The following is a 17,325-nucleotide window of genomic DNA, read 5'->3' as shown; positions in this document are numbered from 1 at the left end:
TATAAGTATGTATAGGCTATGAACAGGATATAAATATGGAAACTATACAGAAATATGAACTATGCAAGTTATAAACAGTTGTAAACAGTTGTAGAACTATAATTATTGTATTGTACAGAATGATTGTTTATACAGAATTATACAGTAGTGCAGTTAAGATAAGTGAAATATGTGGATAATTTCTACAGAGGCTGTATAAAGTGCTAGTGGTTGTGAGTGTTGGTTCAGTCCATGTTATTATTGTGTGTATGAGGGTACAGTTGTCCATTTGTTTGTTTTTGTCCATTGTGTGTGTGTGTGTAGGTGGTTGTGGGTGTGTGTATGTTCAGTCCGTGAGTTTAATGTGAGTTCAGGAGTCTGACAGCTGTGGGGAAGAAGCTGTTCCGGTACCTGGTGGTCTTAGTCCGGAGGCTGTAGCACCTCCCAGAGGGCAGTAGGGTGAAGAGTCCATGTGCTGAGTGACTGGAGTCTTTGATGATTTTCCCAGCCCTTTTCAGACACCGCTTCCTGTAGATGTCATTTATGGTGCTCCGGTAATGCGCTGGGCAGTTTTCACGACCCTCTGCAACGCCTTCCGGCCCAAAGCAGAGCAGTTCCCGTACCAGACTGTTATACAGTTGGTCAGGATGCTCTCGATGGTGCAGCGATAGAGGTTCACCAGGATGTCTGAGGACAGGTGGTTCTTCCTCCGAGTCCTCAGGAAGAAGAGGCGCTGGTGAGCCTTCTTGTCCAGCTTGGAGCAGTTGGTCGTCCAGATGAGATCCTCGGAGATGTGGACTCCCAGGAACTTGAAGCTGCTCACACGCTCCACAGCCGTCCCTTTAATGTAGATGGGTGGATGTGGGTCAGCAAAATGGTATCCCTGAAACCTTTAACATTGCCTTTTATCTTATTTAATTCTTGTTTATCTTTCTCATTCTTCCTCTCCATCAGACCTGGGTGCAGCATGCCAGAGATCTGGGATATTGAGGACCCCCAAAATGTTGGTAAAACCCCCCTCTGCACCCATATTTCCAGGAACTCTCGACCCCACTTTACCACAGTCTTTTCCAATGACATTTACAAAGTTCTCAAAGTCCCCAAAGCCACCAAAGATCTCAGATAACATCGCTGGACACACTGGCTCAACACCAAACTGTTCTTTGCGTCACTTCTTTGTCGTGCATTTTTTGGTCACTCACTGCCGTTGCTGCTTTTTACTTCCCGAAAACCCCGGTTCCACATTTCTTTTGTTACTCTGATTCACCAAACGGTGGCTCAAAAACAGGTTGGACATAACAAACAAGTATGCCATGAGTCTAAAACCTCTTGGTGGCATCACAGCTCTCAGTATTTTTAACTCAAAGTCTCTTTCCAGACTAGCTATTGCTGCGTTGTTGTCACTAGTGATGTTCATTATATGAAAGCCAGGCGGTGGTGGTTGTAGCTCTCCATTTAGCTTCCTGGCATTGGTCTTGTTACATATATTCCTTATTTTAAGGGATGCTCTACTTACATTTGTATAGTGTTTTTCTTACTGTGTAGACCCGATTTTGACTTTCACTTCAGAAGTAAACTTTTGTCTGGCAAGACCAATCAGTGATGTCCACATACTGTGAAGCAATACCCTCTGCAAACCTGGCAAAAGCTGACTTCTTCTATTGTTATGCACAGTGTTGATGTATGAAACGATTTTTCAGTAGTACACTATTTTTATAATTTATTGGTGTCACCGTTTTTATGCAACTTTAAAAGTGTTGAAACATTTTATTTTCAAGCAAACAGTGTTTTGAGGCTTTTGGGAGTCTAGGAAGAAAATAATGTTCTTGTGTTTTAAAATGTACATAACATTGATGTCTATGTGAACTGAATTCACTCAAAAAACATTTTAGCTTAATTGGGAGCAGAGCTTTTGTTGTTGCTTCAGTAATAGTTAGTTTATTGTATAATTTTTATGTCCGAGAAGGTAACGAAAACATCGATTTCTTTGATTTTTTTGTAAATACTGACTACGTTGTTTTGTAAACTGCTGATGGCCTTTAAAATGTTCTTTGTGCTTCTTGGATTATTGTTTGTTGCCAAAGGAAGTTTTATTATCAAAGCTGCATATTCAGGGTACTGTAGCATATGAAAAATTCATTTTTATGTGACAGCCAATCAGTTATTCGTAGCAGTAAATTTTATGGTAATGGTAGCAGTCGCCGGTTCCTTTGTCGGACCACATTAAAAACATGCCTCATTTGATTTATGCCATTACTTGAGAATAACAATGCCCCTGTCATGTCTGTTTAATAAATATGTAGCTATAGCCAGAAGCGGATCAGCTTGGCTTATTTTGGCAAAAGGACTGGAAAATGGGGAAAAGAGCTTAACTGGCTCCTTTAGAGAGTTATAGGAAAAAAACATAACAGGTCATAGTGTGATAACTTGAAAACGAGGTGACGTAGGATTTTGAAATTGATACCATAAGTGCGTCTACTAACAACTGCGGGCGACCTCGTCGTCAAGGTCAGAGGTCAGGTTTTCTGAAAATCTTGTAACAGGATGACTCCAGATGGAAGTCCAATTGATTTTCAAATTGATGGCATAGGTGCATTTATTAAAAATCTGAAACGAAAACTCTGAATCCCTTTTAGGGAAGAAGTTTGGTGACCTTGGTCTCAAAGTCAAGCTCAGAGGTGAATCTTGGGAACATGACACTCAATTCATATTGTAGGTCTGTCTGCTAAAAATCTCAGACGAGTTTGAATCCCAGTGACTTCGAACTCAAGGTCAGCTTTCTAAAAACCACCTAGGCCATGAATTACTTGTTTAAATAAACCTGAATCTTCACGTCTAAAAGTCGATGGCTTGATCAACAGCTGATGGCTCAAGTTACATTAATATTTTCACAATTTACAATAAAGAACTAAGATTTTGCTCATTCCCTCAAAATACATCTGTACAGAGTTTAACCGTTCAGCTTCAGCCGCCTACAAACAGTGAAGCTTGTCCTGCATTTCTGATTGTCTGTGGTGTCAGGAACGAACCTCAGAGACCATTCTCGTGGGATTTTTACATTGCAAAGCAAATTTCTCATCAAAGTTGAAATATTTTAATTTGGGTAAACATGGATTTGCCTGTAATGCTGCAGTTTTCCCTATTTCAGAGATTTGGTTGGTTTATTTGTCTTAATAATAATCAGATTCAATAAACCCTTGAAGTCAGTTTTATGCCTGTTAAGATTCATAAGTGCCATGACTCCTGGTAAAGGAGTTTTTTAATCTTTTCAGACTTGTATCCCTCTGTATAATCTATGAATCTCTGAGCTTCTTTACTGATGTGTAATTAATATTAAAATGACAATAAAAACCGGCACAGTACACTTTCGTACACTTGTGTTTTACACCCTGCAGCACCACAACTCGCCGTGGTGCACGACCTGCAGAAACAGCTGTTTATCGCACTGTGCTGCTCTTAGGTGGTGTGATGAAAATGTTTTCCTACAAAATCACAATTCCATGTTCAAGTTTCGTTTGTTTGCTTGTTTTGTCCTCCCAGTCCTTGTGCTAAGGTGAGACACAAACTTGTTGGCTATAGCTTAATATTTGGTATACAGACATGTGGTGAGTGTGGCTCTTTTAAAAATGTAAAACTATTCCTGTGAGAGGAGTGAACCACCTTCACCAACAGGAGTAACTCAACCGTCACCACTCAGGTGTTTTTTCTATTGCCACTTTTCTTCATAAGATATTTCCTCCAGTCATTTATAAAAATGTATCAATGATTGTTTTAGTTTATATAAAAAAAGCTGATTTTGTTTGTTTTCTTGACAGATTAAAGATGTGTCTTGGGGTGAATAATTTACCTGACTTTGGAATCAGGAATAAGATAAGATTTTTTTTTTGTTGAAAACTGTTATCTTCACGGTTGGGAAAAAGTCGTTTCTGTGATGTGAATAAATGTGGCGAATTAATGTCTGAAGATTTTAATGGTGTACAAGCGAGCTTGCAAGTGCCCGGTTTTAAGCAACTGTGCCATTGTCACACTTTCCCAGACACTTTGACAAAATCACTTTATTCCACTCTCTGGCCTCGTTGTGTTTCTGATGTTTTTTCTATTTGTCTATATTTTCTGTATTTAAAAAATAAAATATTTGGAGTGAGCACCATTGCTTTGTCTTAAATGTAGATGTGAAAAGCACAAATCAAGCATTTATTTGAATTTTTAAAAAGATTGTTTATTGATTTATTTGAATCTGGTGTATTTTCCATTTATTTTTTTGTTGGCTGTATTCGTCATGCTTTCTTTGCGCTCTGCACTGCCTTTGTAGACATTCAAGAGTCGCATCAAATATGTCCTGACAGCATTGGGAGAAACTCGCCCACTGACCTGATCACAACACCTGTTTGGTTGTAATGGTGAGGCTGAATGTCTCGTGAGTAACTGCCTTTAGCTAACTGTTCTTTAGCTGTTGTTTACACAAAGTCAGTGTGTGATGCTCAGATTGGAATACAGGTCTCTCTTTATTAGCCTTCTGATTCTATTCTGATAAATTGGCACTGTGTCCCCTGCCTATGATGGCCTACCCCAGTTGTCATAGAGTGATGGATTTCTTTTGATTTGTTAAAATTCCGTAAGTGAAATAATTTTTCCACCTAATCCAGGACAGAACCATAAACCTCCACTTCGCACAGACTCAGATATTCCTCTCTTCCTGGGATGACAACGTTAACGTAGCGGCCATCCATCCCGTTGCATTGGAACTCTTGAATGCCGCCTGCAGGGATACTTGTGATCACAGCACACCTGGCAAAGGAAGCAAAAATCACTTGATTAACCTGGATACTTTCACCATGTCTCTGATGTAATGGTTTTGAATAACGCTGGGTTCTTCAGATTTCACTTAGAGCTGCACAAGGAGCTGACCATGAAGGAGAAAGCTGGCAAGTTTAATCTATTAATGTTTTTGCTTAATGGTTGGAGTCACAGAGTGTATTGATTAATGTACTGCTGCTGCCATCAAGACTGTAAAAGACAAAAATCCCAACTGAGGTCCAATTTGATAATGCTTTAAATTATGCTAAATTATAATGCTTTCAGTTTTTATTCTGTAAAGTACCTGGGATTGCTGTTTCCATTGTTCTCAAGAGAGTCTCCAATGCGAATCTCAGCCCTGTTGAGTCGTTCTGGGTCAGAATCAGAGTTGACTATCTTAACAGAAAACACTTTGTGTGTTTTGCGCAGGTCAAGTCGCCACCAGGGGATGTTGTCATAGCTTGTCTGAGTGCAGGATCCTTTTTCTGGGTCGCTGTTACGATTTCCATCTATGGCGTTATATGCAAGCCCTAAGGTCTGCACTGATGACTGTGTGGCTTTTCCTTGGAGTGCAAGGTTCTCTCCTGCAAAATAAGGTTGAGGGATTTATGTTCTCATCACAGACACATCAAGACAGTTTACTTGAATGGATGAGATGATCAACGCAGAGACCTTTAAACAAGCTCTCACAACTTTTGTTTTTTTTTTGGGGGGGGGGGGGTTGTGGAGCCAACTGAAATTTTAAAAACTGTGCCGTACTTGTTTTTTAAATTTTTTCTCAACAGTTTAATGGTTACACTTTTTGGCATCTTCCTGGAAGAGAGCTGCTCGCTTCCTCAGTTTTCCAGAGTACAGTTCAGCAGTGACTATAGTGGCTTGCAAAAGTACTCGGCCCCCTTGAACTTTCCCACATTTTGTCACATTACAGCTACAAACATGAATCAATTTTATTGGAATTCCACGTGAAAGACCAACACAAAGTGGTGTACACGTGAGAAGTGGAACGAAAATCATACATGATTTCAAACATTTTTTACAAATAACTGCAAAGTGGCGTGTGCGTAATTATTCAGCCCCCTTTGGTCTGAGTGCAGTCAGCTGCCCATAGACATTGCCTGATGAGTGCTAATGACTAAATAGAGTGCACCTGTGTGTAATCTAATGTCAGTACAAATACAGCTGCTCTGTGACGGCCTCAGAGGTTGTCTAAGAGAATATTGGGAGCAACAACACCATGAAGTCCAAAGAACACACCAGACAGGTCAGGGATAAAGTTATTGAGAAATTTAAAGCAGGCTTAGGCTACAAAAAGATTTCCCAAGCCTTGAACATCCCACGGAGCACTGTTCAAGCAATCATTCAGAAATGGAAGGAGTATGGCACAACTGTAAACCTACCAAGACAAGGCCATCCACCTAAACTCACAGGCCGAACAAGGAGAGCGCTGATCAGAAATGCAGCCAAGAGGCCCATGGTGACTGTAGACGAGCTGCAGAGATCTACAGCTCAGGTGGGGGAATCTGTCCATAGGACAACTATTAGTCGTGCACTGCACAAAGTTCTGGGGGTGCTTCTCTTCAGCAGGGACAGGGAAGCTGGTCAGAGTTGATGAGAAGATGGATGGAGCCAAATACAGGGCAATCTTGGAAGAAAACCTCTTGGAGTCTGCAAAAGACTTGAGACTGGGGCGGAGGTTCACCTTCCAGCAGGACAACGACCCAAAACATAAAGCCAGGGCAACAATGGAGTGGTTTAAAACAAAACATCCATGTGTTAGAATGGCCCAGTCAAAGTCCAGATCTAAATCCAATCGAGAATCTGTGGAAAGATCTGAAAACTGCTGAAGAAGAATGGGCAAGAATTTCAGTCTCTAGATGTGCAAAGCTGGTAGAGACATACAAAAAAGTATGGTGAGAAAGAAAAGGGTGTTGTTTAATTTCTTACCAGTTGGGGCATGATACCCATAAACCTCCACTTCACAGAGTGTAAGAATTCTGTTTGAACCTGGTAAAAGCACAGTGACATAACGTCCCTCCACACGATTACTGAAAGTTATGGTGTGTGAGCTCCCTGCAGGAATTGAAGAAATTATAGCAACCCTAAAAGAGAGGAAGAAGCCTGTAGTCTCAAGTCTTTCTATTATACAGAAAAGTTTCAGATAAATACTGAGTACACTGGAAATTATCAGTGACTCACCGTGGGTTTGCAGCGCCATTGTCTTGTAACTTGTTGCCAATATGAATCTCTGCTCCATTGATCCTTTCTTCGCAACAGTCTTCTCGATTGGTGATGATCATGGAGGTGATTATATAGGACTTCAGCAAGTCTACTCTCCACCAGGGGTTTGCCTCTGTTGCAGTGTGACTGCATGATCCATAATTAAAGCGAGATTTACGGTTTCCATCGATAGCATTACCCGCTGCTGCAAATCCATCCCACTCTCCCGGGTCGATTAGACGTGACTGCGTGGCTTTTCCACGTAAAGCCACATTTTCTGTAAAAGATATAAACATATTTTCATCAGCTTTGTTTTTCCTTTGGAGGAATTGATATCATCCAAAAACCTGTGTGTTCAATCTACGATCATTAGCTTGACATGAAAGTTGAGCCTTTAGGGTTCCAAGTAGTAACAACACACATGACTTTCTCGATCAGTTCATTTTGGTTATTGCTTAGCTTTTGGGCATCATCTTCAAGAGGTTAATATTTTGTTGTTGTTTTTTTACAGATTTGACTTAACACGTATTGGATGGAACGCCATGAAATTTGCACAATCAATACATGTCATTAACTTTGGTGATCTTTTTTTTATACAGTTAGGATGTCCACTTTTATTTTTTTAATTCTACTATGATTGGATCAGCATGCCATTTTTATGTACATTCACATTTGTTTTACAGTTAAAAATAATACTACTGCATCTAGTGATCTTTTATAATTGATCCTAATGTGCTGGTATTTGTACATCGTACTTACGGTAAGTGAAGACTGAGGACATCTGCACAAAGAGGAGCAAAAGAGATGCTCTACTGAAGCTCATAATTCTGGTTGATACAAAGAAGATAAAAAAAGATTTAGGTTAGGTAATTTAGGTTTTTCCAAATGTGCAGGTACTGGAGTACAAAAACTGAATACATGCACAGTCAAGTGCAAATCTGTCAAAAAGTTCCTTAATACAGTGAATTGTTGAAATAAAAATGTTAATTCTTACCCTGAATTTGTTCACGTAATCAAAAAAGAGTCAACTCTCAGGCAAGGCAAAGCTTATCATTACTATTTACTTTAAATACCATATTCAGCATGGACACTATCCAATCACATTACATTACAGAGTTTACTCCCACCACTTATCACCTTTGGACACCTTGAAATGTTTTGACAATGTTTATATAATGCACTTTCGTGTTTAATATTACTATTTGACTTTGTTTTCCCGAGTGGATCATTACGGTTTTGCCATACTGCTCCACTTTATTGAACTTTATTACTAATTTATTTTTTACTTTTAAGTTATTACAATTGGAAGAGACATGACCGAGGGATAGGAAAGTGAAAGATGTAGACAAGAGAAGTTGAAAAAAAGAAGAGGGACCGTGAGGAAAGACACTAAAAATCTGCTAGATCACCTGCTGGAAAAAAAAGGAAAACAAGCATCCTGGCAGAAGTAACAGAAAATGATTTATTCTTGGTCAGAACCAATGACTAGTAAATGGTCATCTGTGGAACAAACAACTTCTTCATTGAGATCAAGGAGTCGACTTGCAGTCAAATCTCTGGAGGGGGATTTTAAGTCACATTAGTCATCAACACCCTCCAGTCATATCAAATGATAGTCTTGCAAACATGTTACAGAGCATTAATGCACATTCAGGTTTCACAGTGCTATTTGACTGGAAATTACTGCGTTAAGTCTTTTATCTTTTTACATCTCTTTTGTCTTCCACAATTTAAACACATCATCAAAAGACCGATATTAGTTGTGTTGTACACTGTAACAATATTTCCAGTTGTCATTGTGATGTTGTAGTTACACCTTTATCTACAGGTTATGTTTTTTTGGTTTTCCATATAATTCAAAAAGTCAGCATTTTGTTGATTACTGAACTTTGTACTTAACAGTTGAGTCAACATGAAGGCCTATCAAAATATTTGCATGTCGTTACCTCACTCTCTGCTTGGGTAAGTATTACACAGTTTAGTGTCACCACATGAATGGACTGTAACGATGCTCTCAATAACTATAACTTTAAAAATAAAAATTCTAAAATATAATAATAAAAATAAAAATAAATATAGCATAAAACCACCAGTCCCTTTTTTTTTTATTAAACATTAAAATGTTGTATAACTCATACTGGTCAGCTAGCATAGAAACATGGAAGCACTTTGACATTCTAGTATTAAACGTCTAAATGAAATTATGTTAAATTTCTCCCCACACCTTTTAAATACAGCACATAATAAAAAAAAATAAAAACAGTTATTATTTTTAAAATGTAGAAAATTGTCTAAATGACAAATAAATAATAAAATGAAAAGAAAGGTTTTAAATGGTTTTATTGTATTTCAATAATCATTACATACAGCTTTTTCTTTCTTCAGCAGGTACAATGACAATCCATCAATTGCTTATGGTAGGAAAAAAAATTAGGAGCTGAAAACATTTCCAGACATCTATCACAATGTGCAGGTTGTATACATGTTTATCTGATTTTGCTTTTATATTGTCTGTATTTATCTTACAAAGTATTTTCAGTCCTCTATCCTAAAGTCTCATCATGCAGTCACAGAAAAACTTAAAATGAGCTGTGTGGGAATTCAGTTATAGATAGATAGATAGATAGATAGATAGATAGATGATGAGTGATTAGTAAGTGACAGTTGAGTTTTGGTTCATATGATCATGTGTAAAAGTTGAATGTTATGAACCTAATCAAGTTTAGATCCATACACTTCAACTTCACACAGACTAAGGAACTCTTCTCGGGCCGGGATGACAATGTTCACATAGCGGCCGTCCATTCCATTGCATGTGAAATTAGCAACAGCACCTCCCGCGATGTTTGTGATCACTGCACACCTGGCAGATGAAACAAAAAGGTTAGCAAGTTTTGTATTTTAAAAAATGTCTTAAATTAAAAAACACACAGGGATTTTGAGAGCTATATACACTTTTCAGTTCAGGTTTGTTGGAGGACTACACATGCATGTTTTTGTGTTTTGTTTTGGGTAGTTTCTACATTTGGGTAGAGCTAAAATAGTAAAACAAGTCTACACCACCATTCTCATCATGGCAATTAAAATTATATTATAAAAGGAATTTCTGCCATTTGTGAGACTGAACGGCTTTTCTGTTGTTTCCACAAAGTCTGTGAAACTGGCATCGGTACTGGGAGCAACTTGCCAGGTGTTTTTACAGATTTTAACAGACTTCAAAAGTCAACAGTCTTTAAACTACCTGGGGTTGTTGTTGCCATTGTTGTCAAGGGAATCTCCAATGCGAATCTCAGCTCCGTTGAGCCGTTCGGGGTTAGAGTCAATGTTGACAATTTTAACAGAAAACACTTTATGGGTTTTGCGCAAATTAAGACGCCACCAGGGGCTGATGTTGTTGTTTGTGTGAGTGCAGGAGCCCTCTTCCCACTTGCTGTTACGATTTCCATCGATGGCATTGTATGCAAATCCAAATCCATACAACGATGACTGTGTGGCTTTTCCTTCAAGTGCAAGATTGTCTCCTGCAAAAGGAATAAATTGATAAAAATAACTGTCAACATCTGCATGTGTTTGCTGTTAACAGTTACAGTTAGTCTTGAAGAAATGCATGCCATTTGATTGACTTTTTCAATGTATTATTTCTTTTCTGTTCCAAGGTTAAGTATTTGAGATCAATTCCCAATGATCAGGTGATCCCCTATAATAGCACTTGGTAATGGTGAAAGGAAGAACTTCTTTTTAACAGGACCTCCAGCAGAACTAGACTGCAGTGCAGGTGCAGTGATTTGCTCTTTTTGGTGTGGTGAGCACCAAAACACAAAAAAGAACAGCATATAGAGACTATGATTAATAAAGAGGACAAAGCACTAACTGTGTTAGAGATAATATCAAAGTCACACGCTGAGCATGCATGTTTTCATACTACCTGATAGGGAAAAATATGCCAACAGTGGGAGTTTCAGACAAGCGAGGGAATGAGACTCCCTGTCGTTTGGGTTTCACAAGGAGGTCGAGCAAAATGCAGTAATTTGCAAAACATGCTGTAAAAACTTTTGCCGCAAAAGGCTGTAGTACCATGAATTTATTCCACCAGCTGAAAAGTCATCCACTACAAAAAGGCTGTTTTAAACTCCGCATGTCAACGTCTCCCCACACCCAAGAAAACATGAACCAGCTGTGATACCTGTGGCTGTTCTTGGTCAGTCGTTTTATAGTCACTATCTAGACTTTTGTTTCTGTAATTTGAGGTGATCACATTTTTGAAAATAAGATTTGTTTTTGAGGTTATTTAAGCATATGGTGATGTTTTATTTTCCTCATATCTCCTAGCCCAAATCCCCAGCAGCCTGAGTGTAGACCAGCTTGATACCTGGGTTTCATACCCCAGGGCTCTTTCTATTTTACCTTTGTAATGTCAAGGAAGATGTGATTTCGTGAGGACCCAAACGCAGAACACAGAGAGACAAAACTATAACAATTTATAACTATAACTATAACGGTTTATTAAGGAAGATGATAAGAACAGGTACTGAAGCAGATAACAAAAATAGAAAAGAAAAACTGGCTGTGGAAAACTAAACTGGGAAAACTGAAAAGTACAAGAAAACCCAAAATAAACCTCTCGGAGAATGTAACCCAACTTACAAATACTCCAAAACTGAAATAAGCCCACACTTGGAGATGAAAGTGCTCTAAGATGTGATGGGGTCTGATCATTCCAGACTTCGTTCGTGAGAAGATTGTTAATTCAATCTTGAATTTAACAGGAAACCAATGATGAGAAGTTAATATAGAAAAATATCATCTCTCTTTTGAGTCCCTTTTTGAGTACTAGTGTTTTGGATCAACTGAAGACTCTTCAGGGATCTTTTAGAACAATTTGATAATAAGTAATTGGAATACTAAAAAGTATGGACTGGTTTTCAACATCTTTCTGAGACTAAATGTTTCTAATTTTACCAATACTGTGCAGATGACAGAACGTAGTCTTACATATTTGTTTAATATGCACATTTATGAACATATCCTGGTCAAAAATGACTTAAATATACATCAGTGTTACTGGAGACAAAAGTAATACAGTCCACAGTAAGCACCTGGTTAGGCAACATGTTTATAAACTTCCGGCCGAGAACAATATTACAGATCATTCAGCGCAGTATGTCTATTGGATATAACTTAACAAATTCATTTTGTTTTCTGGGTTCTAGATAAATAAAATTGGGTGTCATCTGCATAGCAGTGAAAATGTATGTTATCTATGCCAACAATATTACCTAAGACAATTTTTTCTTTCTTAAACTAATAAGACTAGCATCACTGGGATTCCTACGAATTTGGCTGTAAGGCTGCATACTGTCCATCTTTATGTAATAGCTCATATTCTTACCAGTTGGAGAACGGTATCCATAGACTTCCACTTCACAGAGTGTGAGAATCTTTCTTGAACCAGGCAGAGTCAATATAACATAGCGCCCCTCTGCTCGATCAGTGAAAGTCACACTGAAGGATATGCCAGCACCAACTTCAGAAATTTCACCAACCCTAACAAAAAGTGTGTGAGAGAGAAATATAGGATATATAGCTTTAGTGTCCTTGTGTGTAGCTTACCAGGGTAACATATTAGAACATGTGATTGTCAGTAATACAGTTGGTTCCATAAGTTGTTGGACATTTTGTAGGTTTTTAAATCAAATGATATGCAGCTTTCAGCTTTGGTTCAAGGGATTTAAGATTAAAATTACATCGTTGTTTAGGAATTACATCTGTCTTAATACATATATTATCACAGGCTAAAAATTAATTGGACAAACTAACATAATTTTAAAAGTAAGGATTGTTTTTAACCCCTTACAATGAACAACTGCTTGACGTCTACAACCCATGGACATCAACAAGTGCTGTTTAGTTGCTTGAGATGTTCTGCTAGGCCTTTACTGCAGCTACCTTCAGTTGCTGCTTGTTTCTGGGTCTATCTGCCTTCAGTTTTTCACTGTCCATTTGGACAGTGTCCAGTAAGTTTTACAGTATTTAGCTGAATCTGACGAGTTCTGCAGTTCTGTACCCTGTATGCCTCAAGATTCATCCAGCTGCTTCAAATGGCAGTAACATCTTCAAACACTCTCAGTCATACACTGCCTATACCATCAGATTGCCTCCAGTATATTTTCAGATAATATGGTTTTCGGTCTTATATTTAAAATTACTACAAAAAGCCTCAGGGAGTCTCGGGGAACAGGCCTAACCTGGCCATAAAACTGCCTGCCAAGCTTTAACTTATGAGACTTTGAAAATGTGTGTTTAAAAATCGTTATAATTCATATACACTTATTCCCTTAAATTAAATCTGGAAGTTTTAACTTCATTGACATATCAATTAGCTGTTTTAAATCAATTCCAAAATTGGTTTGACTGACACAAAAATTGTGTCAATCCAACAAATTGTGGGCCAAACTTTAGAGCAAATCAGACTTTATACTGCTCAGATGTATTTTTAAGTAGTGGTATATCTGTAGCAAGCAGCCGGAAGTTATAGAGCAAAAATGATGGCAAATGAAGTAACAGATGTTGAGCCTTCAAAACTGTTAACTGTCCGCTTTCAGACTATCAATATTTGATTTAACTATAACCACATGTCCAGAGATATAAACCCTTTTCTCAAAACTGACAAACAAAGGAACAACCTCTACTGCTATCACTGATCCAGTTTGAAAGACAGCGGTAAGCCAAGATCGCTAACACCAAGAGAAACAGAAAAAGGCTAAATAAAAGATAAAAAATCTCTCTGTATAAATTGATTGTATTTTTTTCTTTATTTGTACTAACTTTGGGTTTCCTAAACCTTCGTTGTTCAAAGAGTTGCCTATGTGGATCTTTAGCCCGTTGAGCCTTTCATGACAGCAGTCTCCTCTGTTGGTGATGGTGACAGAAGTGATGATGTAGGACTGAAGCAGGTCCACTCTCCACCAGGGACGGTTCTGTGCACTAGTGAGTGTGCACGATCCCGCCCTGAAGTCAGAGTTACGGTTTCCATCAATTGCATTGTGGGCAGCTGAGAGGACGTGGTCCTCAGAGATCGACTGGGCTGCTGTACCACGCAAGGCCACATTTTCTGTGAATTAGGGAGTCACAGAAATAAGATAAAATAATAGGAAAGACATTCAAACAGACAGCAAAACTGCCCAAGCATCTAAGTTGTTGCACATGAGTTATGAGGTATTTATTTATGTGACCTAATTTCTACTGGAATTAATAAAGTATTATAATTATTTCCTTTCTGAGTTAGCTTATGCAAGACAGGTTTGTTTTGTAGTATGACCTTCAGAAAGGTCAGTCTAGCTTTTACAGCAGGACAACATAAACCACAAACTTTTATGCAGAACACAATTCTAAAAACCAAAATATACTGTATATGAATTACTTATAGGCACTTGCTGCCAGAGTTGTGAAAGTCCAAAACTAGTCGTCTTGGAGAAAATAACACCAATACTTTAAGCAGTCCAGACAATCAAATTATAAAGATACATTATTTGATATTATAATGTATTTTGAACAAGCATGTCAGTATAATTATTTTACAAGACTCCTACAAGCAGACCACTCTGAATGTGTCAGTAAATAATATTCTGTTTTTCTCTACGCATGCAGTTAGTTTGTTGATTTGCAAAGTTTTCAGTTGAGTCGTTTGCAATAGCGTAACCCTTCTGTGGATTAAATCTGCATGTAGTCTGATTTCTCATAGTTTCCATAGATTTCTGATTTCATTTTTCACTCCTGTATCAGAATGCATAAATTCCTTTCCCATTGCCTGTCTTTTTTACTGGCGATTAAAAACATACAGAAAATACCTGTACTTTGTACTTTGCTATATTATAGAAATAAACTGTCTGCACCAGCATTTTTCACACATTAGTAGATCATCTGCACAACTTTCCAATCTCATAGGTGATTTTTTGTTTGTCATTAAGGCCTCATGTTAATTAGCATTATGTAAATCTTTGAATTATGTGATAACCCCCCACTTAAGCATTTGTGGATTTTTAAATCAGGAGTATTATCTCTTGGCAGCAGGCATTTTCATAGCTACTGAGGCAAGGACTGTTGCTAAAGGACATTTTGTATGATGCTGATACGCCATTTTTAACATTTAAGACATTACTCTCATGTCACACTTACGATAAGTGGAAGTCGAACTCGTTCTTAAGAGGAGCAGCAGAAGGAAAACACTTGTTTTCATTATTCTGGTTAAGAAAGATGATATCTGTTGAGAACAAACAATATTTAGTCCTTTCTAGTTCCTAGTTATTAGTTATTACTGTAAGTATATTCCATTAGGACTCTTTCTTCAGAAATAAGCTAAGTCTATCTCTTTTTTCCCTGTGGAATCTGGTCAGTGAGAGTCAAAGGCTTTAAAACAATATTTTTCCAGGTTTCTTCCTTAAATGGTGGGAAGCAATATGCACAATTTGTAGACTCTGAAGAAATACTAGAAGTAAAGTATCTAGCAGACACCATTTATTTGTTAAATCAGGTTGCCATTCAATGTTTTCTTTTCAAAGAAAAAAAATAAGTTGCTATACAGATGGGGATTTATACTGGAAAGTGATCTTACAATTGAGTTCCTCTTTTTGTCTGTAACAGATGGTCATTTCTAACTGTGCTTTTCATAAATAAAAGAAAGAAAAGTGTTACCTGAGGATCCGGACAAAGCAGTTGCCTTTTTCCTGAAACAAAAGCTGCTATTTCTGTTTGTTTTTATCAATGCATCTCATCTCTCAGCTGAATCACACCAAACCAAACATTAAAATTTATCTCATATTCCTCTTCAACTCTGTCTATTCACGACCCAGTGGTTTGTTCCCAGGCATCTGTGTTCCACTTCCAGTCATGACCTAACTTTCTAACACAGTAATGCAGATTTTTTTGATTTTTTTTTTTTTTACTGATTATTTTGCAACATCCTTGTTCTTGTACTTGCGTCACACACTGTTGTTCAAAAGTTCGGGATCGCCTCGAGCTTTCAGAAAATTGATAAAGGTTCCAGGGCACCAATAACTGTTTCTGTTTTTCTACATAATGAAAACATTTTCCATTGAAACAATGAAATAATGCTCAAAAATGTTCACTCAATAGAGGGGTCTGTGCCTGAGGTTATTTTACAAAAAAAAATCTAAACACACATATTTTCCATGACAGGATCCAGAGCATGTTTTGCAATTTCAATGAGGAAAATCTACAGGATTTATGGACTTCATGTGCCAGTTACTGGTAGACTTTGTTGCCCCTCTCATGTGTACTGACATCATTGATTCCAGTATTGGGCCCAGTATATTTGGAGTTGTACATGTGCTAGGCTTTGGCAACAGCAACAGTGTTTTTAATGAAAATGTGTGGATGTGGTTCTAGAGTGGGAATTAGAAATTATAGAAGAGAGCCATCAATGATCAAAGTTCAGACTGAACTTAAATCAGATAAAAGTAGTTAAATATGTTAAGCAGCTGATAATGCAGCTTAAGCACAAATATGCAGAAGTACCAGAAAAGCCACAAACTTCTAGTGAAAAGTAAAAATGCCTAGCTGCACATTTTCACTTGCCCGGGTGTTTCAACATGACATATACTGTGACTTCTCCATTTTCCCAACTGAAACACATAAGCCAACAAATCTGCAGCAACTGTATGATGTTATTGTTTCAGTCATTTTCTTCTCCACCACACTCCCCTGCCACATGTGACAGGTTTTCTACTTCACTAAATTTATGAACCACCTCTGACGTCTTCCTCTTTTCCTCCTGCCTGGCAGGTTGAACATCCATTGCCCATTGCCCCGCTATCCTTCCTCTTCCTCGTGCAGTACATCATCATATTCTTACCCTACGTCCACAAAAACTTCTCCATCAGCTCTCTCAAAACAAACAGCCCATCTATAGTGCTCTTTCTTGGAAGAAAACTATACTACTGCTTGCTGATCATCACCTCTCGTCTTAACTGAGCTTCAACAGCTCTTTCCCATATCTTCATGGCATGGCTCATGAAACTTATCCCTAGCGAAGAGGGTGATGTACAGCGCTGTGCTCTTGACAATCAGCACCAGCACACGTCTTTCCTGTTCCTCAGGCGTCCTCTCACGTTTCCAGATTGTGTTAAAGTTGTTTAAAAAGTCCACTGTCCATCTCCATACCTCTACAGTTATGTCATCTATCCATCATATCAGCCAGCTCTTTCCATCTTCCTGTATAAAGTCTCTATTGTCACACCCACACTCCTACCTTTCCTTCTCACTCACTTTCTGCAAAACCATCTTCCATCGTTCTTCTTACTTTTGTCTTTTGTC

General features: G+C 38.1%; 3 protein-coding genes across 6 annotated transcripts in view; 1 reads left to right on the top strand and 2 right to left on the bottom strand.

Annotated features, from left to right (window-relative positions):
* Positions 1-17,325, top strand: part of dpy19l1l (dpy-19-like 1, like (H. sapiens)) — a 48,360-nt gene that overhangs the window by 25,119 nt on the left and 5,916 nt on the right. The window contains exon 22 of one of the 4 annotated variants that reach the window (XM_086312249.1): positions 934-4,477. The exons of the other annotated variants lie outside the window; for them this stretch is intronic. Coding sequence (XP_086168375.1) covers positions 934-1,105 — 172 coding nt within the window. The 3' untranslated portion in view covers positions 1,106-4,477. Of the gene's footprint in view, positions 1-933; positions 4,478-17,325 lie in introns of those variants that run through there. 4 annotated transcript variants of the gene reach the window in all.
* On the bottom strand, positions 4,173-8,121 carry LOC147319552 (uncharacterized). The gene is made up of 6 exons (XM_086312255.1): positions 7,988-8,121; positions 7,753-7,820; positions 6,973-7,270; positions 6,721-6,875; positions 5,081-5,360; positions 4,173-4,767 (listed from the first exon to the last, which is right to left on the bottom strand). The coding sequence occupies exons 2-6, from the start codon at positions 7,814-7,816 to the stop codon at positions 4,617-4,619; spliced, it is 948 nt and encodes a 315-aa protein (XP_086168381.1). The 5' UTR covers positions 7,817-7,820; positions 7,988-8,121; the 3' UTR covers positions 4,173-4,616.
* On the bottom strand, positions 8,569-15,905 carry LOC147319551 (uncharacterized). The gene is made up of 6 exons (XM_086312260.1): positions 15,685-15,905; positions 15,169-15,253; positions 13,819-14,104; positions 12,383-12,537; positions 10,235-10,514; positions 8,569-9,856 (listed from the first exon to the last, which is right to left on the bottom strand). Exons 2-6 carry the CDS (start codon positions 15,227-15,229, stop codon positions 9,706-9,708), a joined length of 933 nt encoding a protein of 310 aa, XP_086168386.1. The 5' UTR covers positions 15,230-15,253; positions 15,685-15,905; the 3' UTR covers positions 8,569-9,705.

Source organism: Aulonocara sp. 'chitande type north' Nkhata Bay, linkage group LG11 (genome assembly GCF_057382095.1).
Source record: "Aulonocara sp. 'chitande type north' Nkhata Bay isolate Kocher_YH1m ecotype deep benthic linkage group LG11, A_spYH_male_GT1.1, whole genome shotgun sequence".
NCBI lineage: Eukaryota > Metazoa > Chordata > Actinopteri > Cichliformes > Cichlidae > Aulonocara > Aulonocara sp. 'chitande type north' Nkhata Bay.
Note: the sequence above shows the minus strand (reverse complement) of the source record. Positions and strands in the feature narration are given on the sequence as shown.

Coding starts and splice junctions, on each gene's coding strand:
- LOC147319551 (XM_086312260.1), bottom strand. CDS start 15,229: ATGAAAACAAGTGTTTTCCTTCTGCTGCTCCTCTTAAGAACGAGTTCG. Junction 12,538..13,818: donor GAAGGTTTAGGAAACCCAAA/GTTAGTACAAAT, acceptor ACTTTTTGTTAG/GGTTGGTGAAATTTCTGAAG. Junction 9,857..10,234: donor AATGGCAACAACAACCCCAG/GTAGTTTAAAGA, acceptor TTCATCTGCCAG/GTGTGCAGTGATCACAAACA.
- LOC147319552 (XM_086312255.1), bottom strand. CDS start 7,816: ATGAGCTTCAGTAGAGCATCTCTTTTGCTCCTCTTTGTGCAGATGTCC. Junction 6,876..6,972: donor AATGGCGCTGCAAACCCACG/GTGAGTCACTGA, acceptor CCTCTCTTTTAG/GGTTGCTATAATTTCTTCAA. Junction 4,768..5,080: donor AATGGAAACAGCAATCCCAG/GTACTTTACAGA, acceptor TTCCTTTGCCAG/GTGTGCTGTGATCACAAGTA.